General features: G+C 34.2%; 1 protein-coding gene across 1 annotated transcript in view; it reads right to left on the bottom strand.

The window, feature by feature from the left end:
* Nucleotides 1-22,621, bottom strand: part of SEMA3A (sema domain, immunoglobulin domain (Ig), short basic domain, secreted, (semaphorin) 3A) — a 202,311-nt gene that overhangs the window by 108,842 nt on the left and 70,848 nt on the right. The window contains exon 5 of the mRNA XM_005880033.2: nt 16,116-16,235. Coding sequence (XP_005880095.1) covers nt 16,116-16,235 — 120 coding nt within the window. The remainder of the gene's footprint in view (nt 1-16,115; nt 16,236-22,621) is intronic.

Here is a 22,621-nt window from a genome sequence, read left to right as displayed (position 1 = left end):
CTATGGATGAGGACAGTGGGTGGGGAGTGAGGGCGGAGGATGGGGTGGGAACTGGGTGGAAGGGAGTTATGGTGGGAAAAAAGAGGAACCAATGTAATAATCTGAACAATAAAGATTTAATTAAAAAAATAAAAAAAAATAAAAAAATAAAAATTTCATTTTAGGGAACAATATATTTGAAAATCACATTATCTTACCTAATAATAGACAAATTGACTGTCCTAAAGATTTAATTAAAAAAATAAAATAAAATAAAAAAATAAAAATTTCATTTTAGGGAACAATATATTTGAAAATCACATTATCTTACCTAATAATAGACAAACATGTAAATTGACTGTCCTTCCGCTACACGCACCAGCCAATCAGGAGAGTATGCAAATTAACCCAACAAAGATGGCGGTTAATTTGCATACGTAGGGGCGAAGTGGCGGAGCGAAGATGGAAGGCTCCGTCTGTAGCCGCGAAGACAGAGCAAAGGCCTGGGTCCCGGGTGCCGGAGGAAACCAGTGCTGGCAGCCAGGGAAAGGGAAGGCCTATTGCATGAATCTCTTCGTGCAATGGGCCTCTAGTTATTATTATAACATAAGTACTTCATGTTAGATCTGTCTTATAATAGAATATAAACCAGAGAAATTGTGTTTTGGAATTTTGGGAAATTTTATCTTATCCATTCTCTGAGGAATAAGATAATTCAAACATTATAAAATATCATTTCTATTTTTTAAGTTGTGATAGAACTGTAAGTGCATGTAGTTCTCAGATTTGAAATTTGATTGGAAAGAAGCTGGCAAGAACTTTATAAGTAAATCATGGAAGTTTAGGGACTAGGTAAGTCATTTTAAGTATCTCAAAGGGAAAGATCAACATGTATATTTAATATGTACCTAGAAATTTGACAATCAATACTGCTAAATCATGAGAAGTCCCCCTTTCCATTTGTAAAACATGTATTCTTTAATATTTGCTCCACAAATAAATGTGTAGGGAACACAGTGTTTGGAGATAATTTGGCTAAATCGGTGCAGGAATAGCCTACCAAATGTCAATAGCGTGTTTTCTCTGTAAGGAGGAGGGATTCAACCCAAATGCAAAGAAAAGGAAATACACAACATGGAGTTGAAAAAGCAAAGCAAAATGGCATTTAAGCTTATACCTTAGAAGAAATCAAAGGGGAATCAAATGCATGCTTTTATCTAAGTGATTTTTTTCTACTATAAATAATACTATTTAACATTAATATCTTTAAGTTGTAATAATTGATACTAGTGGTTATTTACTTAAATCAAAAGGATTATCAAGTGTCTAAAATGTATCAGATACTGTACTGTAGAAAGCTACACAGATAGATAGAAAGAATAGGCTTTTTCATACAATACTGTATATTTCATATGTAACCTGAAGAGAGAAATTCTGAACTAAAAGAGCACAACTTATCATGTGGAATGCTGGATTAGAGAGGTGGAGGTAGACATAGAATGAGAAGTATTTATTGTCACAATGCAGAATTTATTCAGCAGAGTGCTTTACTAGGTTCAACACCTTTGAGATAAGATGATATACTAGTAATTAAGTCCTAATCTAGCTAACACTGTGGTTAATTCAATGTAGTTTTTAAAAACTCAACCAGGCTTAGAGAAAACTGTTTTACTTTGACTCATGTTTTAAGCAATATCCATACTTTTTTCACAATGAATATCCAGAAATTGATTGTTTTAGAACTCAAAAGTGAAGAGTTTTCATCAGTATTTTTGTCTGTCAAAAGCAAGCAGTGGTTTTGATGACAATTTTCTTTTTTTCCTAACCTTCCAAGCATCAGAGAATTCAAAAGTGCTTTATCTAGAATCGAAATCAGTAACTTGTGAACAAAATTAAATGCCATAATATTATAATGTCATTTTCCCCAGTAGACACATGCAGGTTGCATTTGTACACAAGTCTGTACACTTTGATAAATTCTAAAGTCTGAATTCTGGTCAACTCACCCTCTATGCTCTGACAGCATTAGTGAGTTAATGTTTTACACCTGCCAAATGCATGCTGTTCACAAAGAGGAAAAAGGGCATTTAAAGAGAGTCAAGGAAACTTGCTCCCTGTCAAACTGCTCAACCTCTGAAATACCTGATTGTTAAGCAGGTTGTGTCATCTCCTGCCAATTAAATCTGATGGGGGAAGATGAAAGGCTATTCTTTTAGCAAAATAAAATTTGCCTTTATCCTCAGAGAGCTTTAATTCGTAACTCAAACAATGGAGCATAGTTGTTTTTTTGTAATATTACCTTCAGTTATTATCATTTGACTGTTGGTGTGCACATATTTCTGCCTTTGCCTCCTACTTGTCTCCCTTGCCCTCTCACCTTAAAACTCCCACTTCCCTACACTGTCAGGAAGAGGCTGCTGTTGAACATCGCTCATTATATTTATTGCTTCCTGTGTATTAGTCTGCAAAAGTGAAATGCAGATTTTAGATAAGTGTTATGTTATGAGAGCATCCACAGAATCTTTAAATATCATATTTTATTCAGAGTATAAAAGCATTTCTAATCTATTTTAACAAAGGGCCCCAAATAAAAATTAATAGACATGCTATTTTTATTACTATTTATTATGCAATAAATTCATTGTTCGCTCAATATGTTTTATCAAAATGGATTTTTTCCTTAATTCATTCTCTCTTTCTTTCCTTTTCACCATTTCTCCTTCCCTTCTTTCTCCTTCCTTCTTTTCTTCCTTTCTTAGGTTTGGTTATATATCTTATCCAACTATTTCTTTCCTGATTCACTACATAAGGGCTCTAATAGCAGAATAACTTTCAGTTGCATTTCTGTGTAAATGTTATTGAGAAAGTCTAATTTAAATCTGTTCTCTACTTAAGCCTGAGGGATAAAACAATTTTATCATCATCAACAACAACAACAAAAGTGCTAACATTTCAGCATAGTCATATGTTAATCTGTATGGATTATCCCTGACATGAAAGTGGGATACATGTCAAATGTATTAAAAGGCTTATACTGAAAAATTAGTATCTACAAACTTTTAAAGAGACTATTTAGTGTTATTTATCTAAGGGTTTAAACTGGCTGGGGATTTCTCATTCTAATTTGCACCTTGTGGCTTTTTGCACAGGAAAAACACAAGAATAATTAACCCTCGAGAGACGAAGAAATGATCCTCAACACTTCAGAGTTTATGACATGAATCCTACCTGCAAATACATGTATTAGACAATTCTCTAATCCCTATTACAGAACTTATCATCACAATATATGTATCTATTTAACTAAACTGCCTCCTCACCCATACTGCTATGAGAGTATATATATAATAGTAGTATTACCCACAATCAATAGAAGTTGGGGAAACATGCTCTAAGGAAGTAACGCTTAAGTTGAGATCAGTGAGATGGATTTATTAAACCCAATATGTGAAGGAAGATCTGTCCAGGAAACAGAAACACTAAGTACAAAGACGTACAAGAAGACAGACTCAGAATGAAAAGTAGCGGAAAGAGGAAAAGGAACTTCAGAGTGTCAGGAGAGGTCAGGGGAGTGTGGTCCAAACAAGAATACAGAGGTAGGAGGGTCCAAGACCAAAAAGCAGATTTCCCTAATTGCTAGGATTAAAAGGAAGTGATAGGCTACCATTTGCTTTCTGAGAAGACAGCTCTGACTTCAATGTGGAGACCAGACTGAAGTGGTGGGGCTGAGGAAATGGGTGGGGGTGGGGGGGATATGAGTTAAGAATGTTATTGCATCAAGTGCAACCATATGTCTGGGTGAACTTTACACCTCTGTTCTAGGGTCCAGCAAAGCACCTGTTACATACAGGCCTGAACTTCGAGGTAAATAGCTTCCTTTTTTTCTGGTTTCCTAAATACTTTCTCATTACATATAAAATCATGGCTTCTTGCTATTTTTGCCCATGATTCACTCTTTCTGACCTCAGACAGAGTTCACTTTCCTAAACTTCAAGTGTGTGTATTTTCAAAGTTTCTTCTTTTTTATTATATGTTAGAAGAAATTATGGCCAATTCAAGATTAAGGGTCCTCTGCCATTAAGTTTCAAGGTTAAGGTTCTAAAGTCATTATTATACCCATGTATTGCAGAATATTCTATTACGATGATGGTCATGCTCACAAAAGAATGTCACACGTGTGCAGACATAAGATTTGGAACAGCTGCTGTAATATTCAGAATCCTAGAAAGCACTAAATTACATGATAGCAAAATTTATACTTATAACAGCATAATATGATATTGATCCTAAAAACAAAACCACCATGCTTTGGGATACAAAGACTCATCAACCAAGAAGTCTCCCAAATTTATAAAGTATTGATGAAAATATGTTTGCCTTGGATATTTGCAAGAGCTGAGTGATGGACAATGTCCAGGCTATATTCAATCTGTATATAGAACTGATCCATTTCAAAACAATCATTTGCCCACAATAAATATTTATTTTCTTAAGTGGAAAATAGACTAAAGTCTATATTTACAAATATGTGTTCAGGCAGTCTAAATTGACTTATATTTCTTATATTACACCCATATAATTTTTCTAAGATGTTGCCATTCACTATGGATATAAACACACTACTTAGAATATGTATCATATATAATTGTGTATACAAAGAGTATACACACAGATTATATAAATATTTCCCATTGAACACATTTGTAGAGAACTACTACAGGAATTATAAATACTTTAAATATAAATCAAATTGCATTTATTAACTTTCTTTCTAAAGCAGACTTATATCTTTGTACCTATTGAGGTCTGTGAGTATTAAATAACTTTGTTTCTGCGATTTATCTCTTTCTTTTCTCATGCTCTATGTCAACACTCCACTAGAATTCACCCTGTTCATTAAACCTTTTTTCTAACAGATGTTGCCTTTTTTCCTTTTACTCTTTCAAGTTATCCTGGAAAGATCAAAGCATTCAGTCATTTCTGTCCATTGTACTCAGAGGTGTGTGGGTGAAATTTTACATGATTGTTATGTTCAGGTTGCTTCCTTAATGTTCTCAATTACTTTCTTTGATAATATTATATATGTGTTGATTGCTTCAATAGCATTTTAAATCTAGCTACTTTTATTAAATAAAAGAAAATAATGTAAAATATTGAAATCACACTCAAATTGTATCTGTTTTGAAGAGACAACTGATTTATTCACAATAGATATGTTACATTTGTGAAAATCATCATAAAAATTTTACCTGAAATTACATGATATAATTTATAATTAGACCATGAATGCGTGAAGAAAAAAGTAAAAGACAACCATTTTTAAAAAATAATTGTCTAAAAAATAAAAATAAAAGTAACTGTCTAATATTTATTTTATTTTAATTTTGAATAAAATCCTTATGAATAACTTAAGTTCATGGAAAAGTGTGACTTTCATATGCTTTTATATGTTTGGCAGTGAAAGTGTAGGCAATATGGTATAATGGAAAGGACTCTGAGTTAGCTGTCAGGAGACTGAATTTAAGTTCAGCTTTTACCAATAAATGGCTTCGGAATTTGAGAATATTATTTAACCAATCTGAGTTGACATTATAAAATGAGGAATAGGAGTTAGAGGAGCTATGCAGTAACTATAAGCTATAGTATTTTTTAAACATGTATTTTTGAGCAAGAATTTTATGAAAATTGTGGTCATAGTTTAACTCTGAACATATAACTTTTAAAAATAAGATATCAGGTATTGCTGAGCTTTGTGTTCAGTGTAGTATTTTGCTTAAGTAGTTATGCATATATAACATTTTCCAACTTACATTTTTGTACTAAAATATTCCAAATAAAATATTTTTCTTAGCAGCATAGTTGAAAAATAAGTTAGGGGATTACTGAATATTTCAGACTTTAATAAGTACAAGGTAGAAAAGTGAGTAGGATTAACATTTTTGTCATTCATATGCCAAATTTTATTTTGTTTATTTTTATTTCACTTAAAGTTGATATTAAGCAAGAGTCTAGAAACTATTGATTGCCTATGATGCACTTTATAAACTAGAGTGTGTCAAAGCACTTCTAATTTTTTGGATGTTTGCCTGGTAAAAAAAATAACATTCTACTTAATTATTAGCTACATAATCTATACCCATTCCTTGGATAAGATAAGTTATTACACCATATTCTAGAGGGGGGAAAAAGATTTTTGCATATATTTACGATACTCTGCAATTTTAGCATGAATTAAAAACAATTACGTATTGTTGTCAGCAAAAATTCAATGCAATATCAAAGTAGTATCTGAGCTTACTATCTAGCATGGTCTCATACAAAGAACAGATATTTCTCCTGGAAATATTACGTTTGCCTCCAAAATTTAGGCCAGCTAAGGGCAAGTAAATGTAAGACACTAGACATCCATCATTTCCAGGTTAAGTAATTTAAATATGAGGTAAGACAGCTATTAAATGCCAACAAAATATAAATCAAAAGAAGAAAAGTTTGCCAGGATAAAAGCACTTACAAGGAGCTTGAACCCTGGCGTGTATACAAAACTGCATTAGCAAAACGAGAAAGATCCAGACTCAGCCTCTCTATAAAGCTTTGTGATCATCTCAAATGAGGTAACTCGTTGAAATAGAAGCTGGTCTTGTACTTCTTAAATCAGTAACTTATTTTTTAAGTGTATATGCGTAGTGTGTACTAGGAAAGTATTTTTAAATCACTAGAGAAATCTTGGGGCATAATAATGTTGAGGAGACCAGTTTAATGTCATTTCAGTGGCAGCAAAAGTCACACACACAATGAATCAGTGACAGGCCTGCGAATTGATTTTAAATCCCATTAGACTCCCTTTCTAACCACTCAGCAATTCCTGAGATTGCTTTCAGTGACCAAGGATGCACAATTGAATTAAAATGGCAGGTTGGAAAATAAAAATAAAATAAAAATGGAAAGTAGTCATTCTGTGCGGTTTGATATCTGACAATTTGAAATGCTATACGTAAATATACAGAATTCAAAACTGTATCCAGGTACTATTATAAAATTTCTATCACTTACATAGGACTGAATTTAAATTGCTAAAGTCTAATAGCAAAATGTGCAATGATAGAAATAATTGCATTAAATAAAAATTGAAGGCCTATGCCATTCATTTTTTTAGGCAATAATTAAAGGGTATCCCTTCACATAATATGTTTCTTTAAATATTTGTTCTAACTAAAATTTCTAAAGACACATAAATGCAAAATTAAATTTGAGTAAAAATGAAATTATTTCCTCCAAATATGTTAATATTTTAATATCTTTATATGCAAAGATATCTTGATAAGGCTCATTTACATTAAGCAAAATGGAATCAATATATGCTTATCTTTAGTTATTTGATAATTTGTATGCCATATAAAATTAAGTATTTTCTGTTTGTTAGAGATTTTAGAATTCTATCCATATAAATATATTGATATCCAGACTTTTCTGTGCTTTTGAAATATTACTTCATCAAAATATTAAGAAAAATTGAAAGGGCGTGTTTCAGTGCTAAGCTCACTTTGAATGAAATTTGGAAAACTCATTAATTTTTAAAAATATTTTTAAAACTCTATTTCAAGTATATTCATATTATTGGTATATATTTTGATTTTCCCTTTGGGGTAAAAATGAACTACAACTTTATTTGGTTGTAGGACATTACCACTTTCCTGTATATGAGTGGAAAGAAAAACAAGTAGGTAGGTTTTGTCTTTGTTCGACACCTAGATTAAATATAGAGGAAATGAATAGAAATAGAAAGTAATTGTTTGTATTGCGTATTCTAGCACTTCTTTTATTGAAACATGACTCCCTGATTAATATTATTTACCATATCCCTTTAAAGGATTCCATGAACTTGCCACTGCATGAAATTTTACCAAGCTGATAGGCAAGGTTACCTTTACAGCACAGATAACTTAATGCTCTTTAAAGAAGGTTCCTAATAATGCAAGTTGTAATTTATTTTACTTGAAATTCAATGTTTGAGCCCAGCCAGCATGGCTCAGTGGTTGAACATCGACCTATGAACCAGAAGTTCAGGGTTCAATTTTGGTCGGGGCATATGTCGGGGTTGGAGGCCCAATCCACAGCGTGGGGTGTGCAGGAAGCAGCCAATCAATGATTCTCTCTCATCATTGATGTTTCTATCTTTCTCTCCTTCTCCCTTCCTCTCTGAAATAAATATATATATATATTTTTAAAAAGAAATTCAATGCTTGAGAGGGTTTAGACCTGAGTATTAATGAGTACATAATACATGCTGTTGCATATGGCAGGATTTCCTACTCTATTGTATGTATATACCACATTTTCTTTATCCGTTTGTAGATGATGGTCATTAATTTGTTTCCTTATCCTAACCATTATGAATAATGCTTCAATGAACCTGAAAGATGTTACGCTAGGTAAAATAAGCTAGTCACAGAGGACAAACACTTTATTGTTGTACTTATATGAAAATTCTAAAATAGTCAAGTCAAGAAAGAGAATAGAGTGGTTGTCAGGGGCTGGGAGTTGGGAGAAATGGGGAGTTGCTGCTTAATGGGTATATAGTTATAAATGATGAATAAAGTTCTAGAAATCAGCTGTACAACACTGTGCCTATGGTCAACAATACTGAGTTATATACTTAAAAAGTTGTTAAGAGAGTAGATCCTGTGTTAAGAATTCTTACTACAATAAAAAAAAAATAATGAAAACCTTCACATGGTACAGCATCATACAAATGAGGTATAGTTGGTACAGTATTGACATTCAGGCCAAATGCTATGATAGCTGTGACTGTAGTTTACTAGTTGTATGATGACCATCAAATATGCCAACAATGATAGTCATTAATATTAATAAAAAATAAATAAACATAGAGAAAAGTTACAGCAGGAGACAAATTGGGCAGAATAACAAGAGATAAATCAAGCATATAATTTTCATAATAAATGCACAGAATCAGTATAAACTATTATGCAATAATAATATTACAAGTATAGCATGGCTTGGTGATTTTTCATTTAAAATCACTCTTTCCAAGTACTGTACAGGTGTGAGCAAAAGTAGGTTTACAGTTTTGAGTTCACAAAACAAAGTTTATTTTTGTATTATTATTTATTAATTATTGTTATTTATTTGATTAAAACTATAAACATACTTTTGTTAACCCATGTATATCTTGTTTCCTTTTTAAAGTTAATTTTTGTTTATTTTAATTTTTTAAACAAAGTATGCTTAAATTGCTTTCACATATGCATTTCACAAAATAGCCTTCTCTGAATTTACAACCATAGAAAAACCACAATTTTATGATGGTATGGGTGAGAAATTCACATAATTTTGCATATGATAGCTTACTTAATATTTTATACACAACATAAATTCAGCTTATTTGCAGACTCATGAAGTGAAAATTAAGTGTGCATGGATCCCAATATGCTACAAAACATGTTTGTCTAATTATCAAAAAGAATTGGAAAACCATTTTTCCACTGAGGAGTTTAACATTGTCATCATCTGAGTTGTATTTGAAATACTGGCTTGGGATATTTGGATGTTATTTTGATTTGTTTTCCAATGAGAAATTTAGGTACTACTTAGTGTCTTTCACTCAATATCAGTCTCGACTCTGATAATGTCACATAATCATTTGCTATAGAATCAAAATGGATATATTTACCTGTCCATTCATTTTCCCACATTTACACCAAAAATATGTTTTGAAACCAATTGTAGCAAAAATAATAGCCTTTTCCTAAAAATTTGTATAACTCTTAACTAGCTTCTCCAAACTAAACTTGATCCTAATTTTCAAGCCTCCTTATTTTGAAAATCCCTATACTCTATGCACAATGAGATATTTACCCTTTCCCTGTTGGCTTTTCATGTCTCTGTTCTCCTATTCACTGCTCTTATTATCTTCCAAGCTCATCCATACTTCACCCATTTTTTCAAAGCCCAGCCTTTGTTCACGTCATCAAGTGTTTCTTATTTACACTCACCACCTTGTTCAAATTAGGCACACATTAAATTTTTTTTTGAAATACAAAATAAACACAGGAAAAAATCCCTGACTTAATCCCCTAAATTCAAATTGACGATTTTACCCTTTATCTCCTACTGCATGCTGCTGGTACTTTCTTTTAAAGGAGTGATTTCTAGATTTAGACATAAACCACCAAACATCATGCTTGCCTTAGGCCCATTACAAAATACCCATGGAAGCCTTAAATTTCTCATCAGTAAAATGGGGATACTATGAGTACCTACTTCATCAGATTTTATAAAGATTATTTGAAGTAATACATTCAAAACAGACGGTATACTATATCTATATCTATATCTATATCTATATCTATATCTATATCTATATCTTATATAATAAAGAGCTAATATGAAAGTGGTTGTCATGCCCTCACGCCCTCACACCATCAACCATAATGGCTCAGACACTCAACACTGGGGAGAGAGGAATGGGGACCAGCCAGGCACAAATGAGCTTGTGAGAGAGGAATGGGGACCAGCTAGGCTGTGTGTGGCCTGGGAGAAGGACATGTCACCCGCCTCCTGTCCCAGGCACCAGCAGTGGCACCTATGCTGTGGTCCGGGAGAGGGACCAGCTGCCCACACTGCGGTCCTGGGCACCAGTGGCTGTACCTGCGCCTGCACCTGCGGCCCAGGAGAGGGACAAGCCACCCGCTGCACAGTCCCGGGAGCCAGCGGCTATGCCTGTGCCTGTGGCCCAGGAGAGGTACAAGTTACCCACCCCATGGTCCTGGACACCTGCGGCTGTGGCCCGGGCAAAGCCAGCCTGGGTCCTGGGTGCCTGCGACTGGCCAGAGGAGGGAATCCTGGGTCCCAGGTGTGGGGCGAGACAGAGGAGGTTAGGGGTGATCAGGCCAGCAGGGGAGCAGTTAGGGATGATCAGGCAGGCAGAGGTGGTTAGGGGCAATCAGGAATCACTATTAGTCGTTTCGAGTATAATTGCTGTAATTATGATATCTTCACCTATGTTGAAGTTAAATTTTTATGTATGTGTGAGTCATATGAGGTAGACATTTGCATTTCTATTCCTCAACATTACTATTAGGACCTTGCTTAGGAAAAATGCTTCCTGTATTTTTACTAGTCAATTTTATCTCTATTGAATCATTCATCTGAATACAAATTATTTTCAATATGACTTGGGCATCGATTGTCACAATTAAGGAGAATTATAGCTAAAAATCTAAAGAGCCCTTGTTATAAATGCCTCCATTATGCCCTAGTGTTCTCTCAAATCTATTTGATAAAACCTCTTTTATCACTGTATCTTTTCTTTTCACCTTAGTGCTATTTTCATTATGTCACACTGATTCTCATCACCAATCTTTGCTATTTCTACTTCCTCAGATCTCATCCTATCCAAATGGACTCCTCATACAATGCTGAGGTCCAGTCTTACCTCTATAAGCCTGCAACTGACAACCCTGATTGCTCTCCACTGCACCCCTTGATCTCTCTTTTTATTCCCTACATGTACTTTCTCTTTTATTTATAGTTGGTGCAGTCAAAACACATCTTAGCAACTTACACAATGATATATCTTCATGGCTTTCTATAATGGCATATGTTGGCTTTCGCAGTGAGACTGTTCAAGATTTATAAGGATAGGTCCTTCCCACATGAAAAGTGTAAGTGCTTTCATTAGAAATGCATGAATCCGAAGCAGACAGTCCAGAGTTAGATACAAACAAAGCTGTGACATCACATTTACCTTCTCAATATCCCAGAACAATAGTGATTTCTTTTCTTATTGTCAGAAATAAGGACCTTACCCTTTGATACAGCAAGGAAGGACCTGAAGAGTTTAATGCTAAGTGAAATAAGCCAGTCAGAGAAAGACAAGTGTTGACTTAAATGGCACTTAGGTCATGAGGACCATAAAAGAGGCTCATTTGGAATTTGAGAAAACATCCAGAGACTTCTCTGAAAAGCTATACACGTACAATTTCTTAACAGATGTAAGTTTGAAGGGGAAATAACATATACCATAAGCCATTTGGGAATATTCTGTCTCTTAAGGATGACTAACATTTTTCACTTGAGTGGCATGGATGCTAACAGCTTAAACATAAAACTCATCTGTACTCTAGCTCTGAATCATTCCTTCCATGGACTCTGCATGCATTTTTATGATAAACACATACGTGTGTATGAAGTATGTGTCCTCACCGGCAGTTATCTGCAGTGTCTACGACTATTGGCAGATACCCAAGAATGGATTGACACACATCTTATAGGACTGGAGTTAATTAATATGTCTATCAATTCCCAAAGGTACTACAGGAAACAGAAAATCTCTTTAATACAGCAATCAATGACATACTGTGTGTGGTCAGAAGGCATTCACTAGACAGTAAAGTAAGTTTTGAAATACAATATTCAAAAGTATAAATATTGCTCTTAAAATGCCAGGAGAATAAAATAAAATCTATTTAACTAGGGAGTAAATGAGGAGGCTATTTTGCAAACTGTTTGCCATTTTTAAAAGGAATTGTTAATTTCCTCCAACAAGATCTGAAGCTCTTAAGTGATAAATAGAAGCTTTATTTACTTCAAAATTGATGCCTTTATTTTGGTGGCCATTGGCCATCTGAATTAGTAAGCCCATCATGTCATTTTCTAACAACAGGTTTCAATAACCCTGGGAACTCATGTAAGACAATGAGTTATTTTAAAGGAAGAACACTGCAAAGAAAAAATGAAAGTAAAGTGTCCATAAAATCCATGCTAAAAGCAAAAAACAAAAATGTCATTATTTTGTATGATACAATTACTTGTAATATGTAAGGGCTGGACAGAGTATAAATGAAACTATTTACTTACTTTCTGTAGTGTAGGGCAGGTAACAGCAAAGTATACATATCACTTCTAAACTAGACTCTAGGACAAAGATGTGTCATGTTTTTATCTGAAAAACCATCCTTGTAAATAAAGGTACTAAATGCAAACATCATGAAAGTTTATGAACTCTAATCTGAAAATTCTGCTCTTGGTCTGACTGCTATTTTGTTCCTTTCTCTTCCAATCTTTCCATTACCCTCATTCTTTTCCTAACCGTATGAAGCACACATTGTCTCTGTTATCAAACTCCCCAAATAGCATAACTGTGTAAATCCAAGGGCAGTGTTCTCAGTATCAGTATAGATCAATTTAAAACAGATTCTCTCTTAAGGAAGCTTAAGCACTGAAAATTAAATTTCATGTCATCTAGTCAAACTATCTTTATAATTTCTTTTCCAGAATTTCCTAGATAGACTGTCTAGACAGCTCCAAATCCCCTAGGTAATTGCATAATCATCTTTTCACTGACTTCCTAAACAGTCCGGAACAGTATTTCTCAATATACAGTTGCCATAGAAATGAAGCTCAGTGGAGCTTCTCAGAGAAGACCTCTCTTAAAGGTTCTGAGCCTCAGAATTTCAGAAAAATCCTTGCACCCCAATATTCCACATCAAAGGAGATTTAATGGAATCTTTATTTATTGTTTTCAGTCAAAGAAATGGCCTCATTTGCCTGAGTAAATGGCCTGTCTCCAGAACCTGTACCTTTCCATTCCCCCTCTACCCGTAAGTCAGCAATGAATAATTAATTGATGAGTTGAGAAGGAATATGCTGTGAACTCTACTAAATAGCAACTTCAAAAATAAAACAAAATGGACATTTTTTTTGGAAAATGATAAAAATAGGGGAACAATATGTAGTATTTTAATTTAAGGTCATCAATGTCATCTAAGCTTCAAATTTAAAAATGTAGAAAAATGAGACAAGTGCAGAATCACCTGGCAACAATGAGAGCTCAGTGCCGTGTTTTTCATCCTCTGATGAAGTGAAGTACATTTAAGAGGCAAAGTGACACTTAAATACGAACATGAAAGAGAGCAATGGCTTTCAGCCCTGAGATGCAAATATATATTTTCAAAATGGTAACTTATATTTTCAGCACCTACTACCTATTAAACTCTCATAAAAACTCTATCACTTTCTAGGTTAGAAACAGAGACAGAAAAAATAAGTAGCATGCTCTATTTCAAGCATCTAGTATTGAATTGAGATTGGACAAAAGTCCTGCAGTCTGAGGTCAGAGGGCATGCTTTTAACAATGATGGGATTAGAACTCCTTGAGTTTCTATAGCAAAAATGTCAATGGGTTGCTAGGAGGGTTGGAAGGCAGTTGGAGGTTAAGTAGTCAAACTCTCACTTAAAATGTATGAACACTGAGGGTCGAAGAGGATTTGTTTAGTTTTGTTTTACACATTGTGAGACAGAGTCTCAGAGAGGTTAAGTAATTTTCCAATGTTCCACAGCTAGGACATTGTAGAACAAGATCAAAGCCAGATGTGACACCATCTAACCTGTGATTGAAGCGCAGCTCTCCTGACTCCATTGCTCTGACAGCACCATGCCTGGCATACAGATGCACAAAGAACAATATAATAGTAGGGAATACTCTAGAGCTATCTCCAGAGTATAAAAAAGTGGAGCAATCACTCAAGTCCGTTTTCTAGGGCCCCTGATGAGAGGAAATGGCTAAGTAGGCAAAGAAGGAGAGTGTACCAAGTCTCCAGTACTATGTGCAGGAAATGATTCTTGATTTCACCAATATGAAACAAGCAATTTAAGTAAAACTGCCTTTCCTTAAAGTTAACTTTTTACTTAAAACTCTTGGCTATGTCCCGGCCAGTATGGCTCAGTGGTTGAGCATTGATCTATGAACCAGGAGGTCACAGTTCAATTCCCGGTCAGGGCATATGGTTGCTGACTCAATCCCCAGTGGGGAGCATGCAGGAGGCAGCCGGTCAATGATTCTCTCTCATCATTGATGTTTCTATCTCTCTCTCTTCTCCCTTTTTCTCTGAGATCAATAAAAATATATTAAAAAAAAAAAACCTCTTAGGTATGTTGCAAGTACAGTATACATGCCTGTGAGGAAGAGGAGGAAGGATGTGGTGGGGAAATAGAGGGCAATTGCCTAAACTGGTTTTAGCTGCGGAAAGTGTTTAATCTTCTCAGGCTCAACAGGAAGGTAATAATAATTGTACATAGTCTAGAAACCACATAGTCTCTAAGGTGTCTTATTAAAAAAACAACAACACACGTTACAACACTGTTTTGATCTCTAAGTCTTTGGGTTGAAAGAACACATTTGTATCACTTTAGGACATTTAAAAAAAATTTTGGAGATCCTGGAGTTTAAGTTATAAAGAAGTGGCTAACATGTAAATTATATTTTATCTTTAGGGTTCCAGAAATATCCTGGGAACAAATCCTTTATTTGTTAAGTATTTCTGAATGCCAATTTGGAAGAAAACTCTTGTCACAAATGATTTTCTCACTGCATAAATGCGTTTATTCTTAGGATTTTGAGCCAGAAGTTATAAAGGGGCTTATAATTGAAGGATATTGGTAAGCCCAATTCATGAAACTACTTTCAATAGTAGTAACTTTTCCTTTAAATATTCCCCTCATTTTAATTTTTACTTAAATTTACCTCATTTTAATCTCCTCACCAAATTTTCTCACGAAAACATCTTTTAGGAATCATAAACATATTAAAGAAAGATTTTTTTCCATATCACCAATATAATAGCCAACAATATGAAAATATCACTTAGCTGAGCTAGAACACGTATGAAAATAATGGAGGTCAAACATGAGAGCAGATCCTTGTGCACAAGTATGGCATTCTTTTCTAATCCCTGGGCAGGAGAAAATAACTGGGGTGGCAGACACTTCTGACTGAGGATGGAAATGGAGGGGAAAGCTGGCAATAAAAAAATGAAGGAGAAAACAGTGTGCACTCAGCCGGCTGACATCTGCCACACATGCAAAATGGATTTGACTCTGTAATCCAGGGCGAAAGCAAGTGCTTTCTTCCTTCCTTCCTCCTGTTCCATAGTTAGCCTTGAGTGATGGTCTCATTGTTTTTGCATTCACAGATTAAAATGAATAACAGCATCTGCATTTGAAGTAGGTCTCACTGAATATGAACCAGAAGTTAAATGAGCTGAAGAAATCAGTAATGAAGCATTTGAATAGGAAGGGGTCATGGACAAACACTAATTTTTAAAAGCCAGCTTTACCTCAGGATGATGTCCAATTTCAATGTAGGTGCAAATCGGATGAAAAGCCCCCGTTCCACAGGCGTACAAGTGAGTCTGATTATAAGCTTTAAGCACCTTGATGAAATTCGCACATTCTTTCTGTAAGACAAAAGGAAAAGCAGTGAGTTCTAGCAGGCAGCATGCCTGAGATATCCTCTAGGGTGCTGAGTATGATTGAACAGTTTTTTGTGTCCTTTTCATGGCATTAGTAGGGTTTATTATACTATTGTTTGCTCATATTTTTATATGAACTGAACACATTTAAGTTCTTAGTCTTGTGGGGGTAGGGAGTGTCGCTAAATAAAATATATTCTTGTACTAACTCTTTTAATAAAAACATTTGTAATTTATTTATTCAAAAGTAGAATAAATGTAGATAACTAATCTACAATCAAAATAACATTTTCTAGAAATAAAGCAAACAAAATGATCTGATTAATCAATAAATTAGGTAAATAATACAAAGGTAATTTTTTTCAAAAATCAACTTCGAATTTAATTTGAAAAGGAAAAGGAAAGTAAAGATAATATGCACTTCTTTTAAACGTGAAGTCTAATATCAATAGTAACCCATCATGATGGGCAGTCGACTTTGAACTTCAGAAGTGCTGCTTGCTAATGAGCTCTATAGACCCTAAGAAGTTAGAGCCACTTTCTCCTGCAAATGTCACTTCAGCCTCAAAGACAATTTGGGTATATTTAAGGTGAGATAAAGATGTTAGAGTTTGGAGTATCTATAGGCTAAAGGGTGTTTTGTAGAGCAGGTATAATTACAAAGTACTTTCAGAAAGTTCATGGAATCCTGAACCCATACATGCAACTCCCTGCCTAATGAGTCATGGATTTCCCTGGGGAGAGGGAGGGGACAATTAGTGATGAGTAAATTCTAGTCATGTTTTATTATTATTTATAGAAGTTTAGACATTCCTGGAAAGTTATTTTTTGAATAAGATATCAGATAAGAAATAAAATGGATAAAACTATTTAGAGTCTTTCTATATATTGTATTCTATCTGTAAATCCTATGGAAGAAAATACTTTTCTATGAGCAAACAGCAATATTAGCCTTTTGTCCCTGTTGAGGAAAGATTTGAGGGAAATCTCAGATATTCATAATATAAGTTGAATAATTTCATTGTCCCAACAGTTCAGAGAAAGAAAGACTCAATTTTAACAAAATATTTTAAATAGATGAACTATATCAATACTGTAAAAAGAAAACTCAAACTCAAAAATAGCTTAAAAATGTTATGGTCTACTATCAAGTCATAAATCCTAGAAATTGAATATTTTAGAAAAATATGAGTTCATCATAGAATATATAACATCCATTTAAAAATATACAAATGCATATGTGATAAAACGGCACTAAAAAGTACTCTGTTATTGATCATACACTTTCTTAATTAGTTTTGCGTTTTTGCCTATAAAGATTTGGAATTAAGACCCAAATATGTAACTAGAAGTGCAGGCAAAGAGCAAAAGCAGACTATAGTACAAACAAGTTGGGAAGCATTATAGAGACTGGGTTGGTCCTAGCACTGGAACACTCCAAAAGTCACTCTCTGTGACATGAGACTTACAAAGTGAGAGCTCAGAATGCACTGGGCCTTGTGTAGTCAGTGGGAATTTATAACTGAGGTGTTACAATAACTTAAGTACATTTCCACATGACATCTGTATTCTGCGCTTGCAGCTAATGATTTGGTCTTAACTCTATTGTCTCCATAAAAGACACAGGGGCAGACAACCAAATGAACAGAATAATTGATATTTAAATTCCAATAATTGCTTCCCATCAGCACAAATTTTTCTAGGATGAAACCTAAGGATGTCTTATAAATATATTGTCCTAAAACTGAATTAGAGCTATCTAAAGTAAAATATATAACTTTCAAGTTAGGACTCCTCATGCTTTCTTAACATAGGCTGAGTAGTTTAGGAGAGTAACTACAATAAACATCTAATTTCTCCCACTGTTTTTGCTACTTTGATCCTGAATTTTACTTTTGTCTGGTAATACATTAAAACATAAAATTAAGCTCTGAAACCAACGGATTTTTCAAGTTGCTATGAAGAAACATTTCCTAGCATAAAGGGTACATGGATCTCAGCCATGTTTCACTTTGAACATAGTACATCTTAGGCAAAACTGTGAAGCAGATATAACAACTTCCAAGACTCTTAGCAACAAACTCCCAGTTCTGTAACAGTTCTCATCTTTCCCCAAGAGAATAGGGCATGAATGCTTGGGCAGTGGAACAAGGTTGTGGAGAGGGAAACAGCTGATAAACTCATTTACAAATGAAGCATTCATGAGTCTTACCCAAAGGATTTTTCAGTATTTTTAAAAAAATGCAGCAATTTGCGAACAACTCATTTTCAGGAAAATGCTTTATTGTATCCCTTTCTTGGAAACATGTATGTGGCCACACACTCTGCTTTTACATAAAGATATAGCCATCCCTGATTGTGGCTCAATATTCAAGATTATAAATGACCAGCTCCATCACCATATGCTGAAACCAAAAAATTGGCTATGTATATATTGGTAAGAAAATGAATATTCTAATAAATAATAGTGGTAGTCCCAGATGGATGTCTTGCTCATTTTAGAAAAGAACAGGATTTCAGTTCCTCTGCCATGTCTTTAAAGTTTCATGCAATTCTGAATACAAAACCAAGTTCTCTAATCCCATTAGTAGTACCTAAGTGCATCCGAGAAATAGAATAGACTCATTCTTCACAATAAAAAATAAAAGGGAGGAAATTTCGTCCAAGCACAGATATTTGTGAACACAAATGGCCCATGTCACCTCTGTAATCGTTATGAATTCTAAAATCATAGAATTTGTTGGTTCTTATCTCTTATAGATTATGTAACTGATTGGCAAAAAGTAATGATTGAAGAACTCTTAGGGTTCTTGAAAAGGATGGAATAGAACTACACTGACAACTATTCCTCTATGGAGCAGCTGAAGAAAAAAAAAAATCAATGGCAGAACCAGGGCTGTGAAATCTGGCACATGTTTCACACCATTCTCACCAGGGAGTATGCTGATAAGAGTCTATCTGTGCTAGAAAGCAACTAGACCCACCCTACTGGCCTTAGGCCTGGAAGGATCCCTTTCATTTCCCCACTGAACTCTCCCAGTTGGCAGCAGGTTGTATTGTTGCCATGCCCAGGGGCTAGTTCAATATTATTCTGAAGTGACGGTTGAGGCAAATAAAATGGAGAGAAATTTCCTGGGTTTACAGTGTGCGAAGACTGAACTGAAACAAAGAAAATTAATTAAATACTTTCAAAGTTGGCCAAAAATAGCTTCAAGGAAACTCATCAACAATAATGGAGTGGAAACAATGAATTAAAAGAACTGGACAGAAAAAGAACAGGCACCCAAAACTTGATAGAAACATTGTTGGTCAGGATTTGTTCTTTAAACAGAAAACCTACATAAAAGAGTGTCGATCCTGTCATTCATTTGCCTTCTTTCCCTAGCTTCTTGCTGCCAAGGTTTTGGAGTGTTCCAAAACAGGATATTCACTTTCTTTGGAAGCAGCCTGGACATTCCATTATAAAGAAGGAAGCGTGGCAGAAAAAGGAAACACACTTCACACATTTCTGCTCTAGGGAGACAGAAGAAGCGTGTTTCTGACCTTTCCTTGAACCATGACGATTCTTAAAACTCAGAATGTAATGTACTTTTTGGCATTAGACTACTGCACTGCTTTGCTCAGCACTGGCGGATTTACAACGTAATAAAGGGAATGTAATCAGTTCAAAATGAATTCATTTTCAAACCTTGCTCCTTTTTGGAATTTAAGTTGATACACACAGACAAGTTTAGCAACAACTTGGCTTTTTGAGAGTCAGGCAACCATACTGACCTCTTATTTTACTGAAATGTACTCCAGACCCACAGCATTATAAATTGTTAACTTAGCCTAGAAGTAAAAGTAAAGGCAGTCATAAACCAGTAAACCCCAGGGCCACACCTGAAGAGCAATGATTCATCATCCTCAGTGACAAACCATTTGCACTTATTTTTTTAGGATTTCCAGTCCTTTCGGATCAAATGTGTAATTTCAGAGGAATTACACATAGAGATATTAGCCTGGAAAAATAAATTAGAAAGAAAATGTCTACTCCCAGAAAATGATATAGGAGCCAAATGCACAGTGATTCAAAAACAAACATTACAAATATGTAGCACTGATTAGACTCTGTTACACAGTCTTTCCCGCACGGTTACAAAAATAAAGTCCATCCATCTGTCAAAACAACTGCTCCATGCATGAAAATTAAAGAGAATTGAGGTGTTTTTAACTAACTTCCGATAATTATACTTTTCACAAAAGAATATAATTTACCTCCAATTCCAATTACCTCCTTGCATGTTCTTAAATTATGGATGGAACAGTGAAATTTAGCTATAAATAAGAGAAAAAAAGGAAAGAAGACTGTGAAGATGAACAATCTCTATTCAAATATATTCAGTTCATGATTAAATCTAACAACTTGTTCTGGTACAAATATAAATTAGCCCAAAATGAAGGGGTATAGTACAGCATTGCCTCAGGTCAATGAACAGTCATTTAAAAAGAAAAAAAAAAGTCTACATCCCATCTGCAGTTTATGTAGAAACATTTTAACGCATAATCTTGCAGCTGGGAAAGCCTTTCCCTATCATGATGGGTGGATTCATTTCTGCATGAAAATCCATTAACAGGCTTAATTCCTGAAGTTAATCTGTTGACTTTCTTTTTCGTTAGTCCATTTATTTAGCAAGCTAGCTGAATACTAGAATCTTCATACCAAAGTAGTAATCCGTGAGATTGTTCCTGTCACTCACTTCATCCCTCTCTCTATTTAGGCTGCTCCATACTTATCTAAAAATAAGGTTTCATATCTTTTCTTTTTAACACTGTGCTGACATCAGACATCCATAATCATGTCTTCCTAATACCTTGACATTCACTGAAGGATGTTAGAAATCTCTTCTTTAAAGGGACATATCTATTAAAACTAAGATTTAACTATCTTCTAATTACAATATTAGCCACCTAATGTTGAATTTGTAACTTGAGTTTTAAACAACTGTTTTATGAAATGGTGTGTAGGCTGTTTTGTCTTTCTTGGGAGATATTTTTACCTTCACTATTAAGAAGGATAGCATAATAAAATCAACTGACCTTTCCACCTTAATGTTTTGTTTTAATGTGAGAGAATTTTTTCTTTAATTCTGATTTAACTAGGATAACAAAATTGGCATTATTTCATGGCTAGTTATTTAAATATATGTCTATTCATCTTACTGAACCATATCATCTTTAAACTGATATTAATTGAAAAATAAATTTAAAGTGGTTTGAATGACGTGATAAACTAAGTAAAGACTCGTGCACTAAGCTACCAAATCATTTTACTGAAACGCTCATTTCAGTTAAGTAACCCATTTGACGGGTTTTATACCTCCAGATTGACTTAAAGTGGTTTGAATGACGTGATAAACTAAGTAAAGACTCGTGCACTAAGCTACCAAATCATTTTACTGAAACGCTCATTTCAGTTAAGTATCCCATTTGACTGGTTTTATACCTCCAGATTGACTGTTTGTTTTGAAGTTTTAGAAATACTGCTTAAGATTTTATAAATATTTTCTTTTCAAATTACTTGAAACGTTCAAACTTGGTCAAAATGATTATACACATAGCCACCATTGACCATGATATTAACACAAGTTGCCCAAAGTATTTCTCTTCTATTTAATACTTTTGAATAATTTCACTTTGAAATTCCATATAGACCAGAGAAGTTGGTAATTTCTCCTTTTTGGCTTATATTTTCTTTTATATTGTGCTATAAATATAATTATCACATTTGCACCATTCACTGGCATTGGTTGTGGGTGGTCCCTAATATGCACCTCCATAGCCTTTCTTCACCTCATATTTCCAAAGTTCACATTAAATCTATGATATGATGCTTAGTGTATCCTCAGAAACAAGTAAAATTTCATTCAGGAAGATTATCAAGTGAATAAAGAAGCAAAATACCAATGACAACTATTAGAAACTACTCTTTCCAGCAACTTGGAACAACCTGCTAACTATGTAGTGAGAAGACATTTGCCAAAATCCTGTTCCCAGAGGAATTGTTCAAATCATTCTAATGAAATTTACAGAGTATAAAATTCTTACTGTACTCTAAAAATGAGTATGTAAACTGATGTGTGGGTGAAATATGGTGCCCATTCAAATCTGAATATTCATTTGTCAATCAATGACAAACATTTAAATTTCATTTCAGCCATTTAAGGATATAATTGAAATTTCTAATAAAGAGGAACACAATTCAAAATCTCCAGGCCCTCTGGAAATTTTTATATAATGTTTCTATTACAAGTGCTAGATTTACTTTGTTAATATATACTTAAAATGCATTTAAATTTTAATCTTGAGTTTCTTAGAGTTCCAAAAATGTG

This window comes from Myotis brandtii, unplaced genomic scaffold, assembly GCF_000412655.1.
Source record: "Myotis brandtii unplaced genomic scaffold, ASM41265v1 scaffold621, whole genome shotgun sequence".
NCBI lineage: Eukaryota > Metazoa > Chordata > Mammalia > Chiroptera > Vespertilionidae > Myotis > Myotis brandtii.
This window is presented reverse-complemented; position numbering and strand designations above follow the sequence as displayed.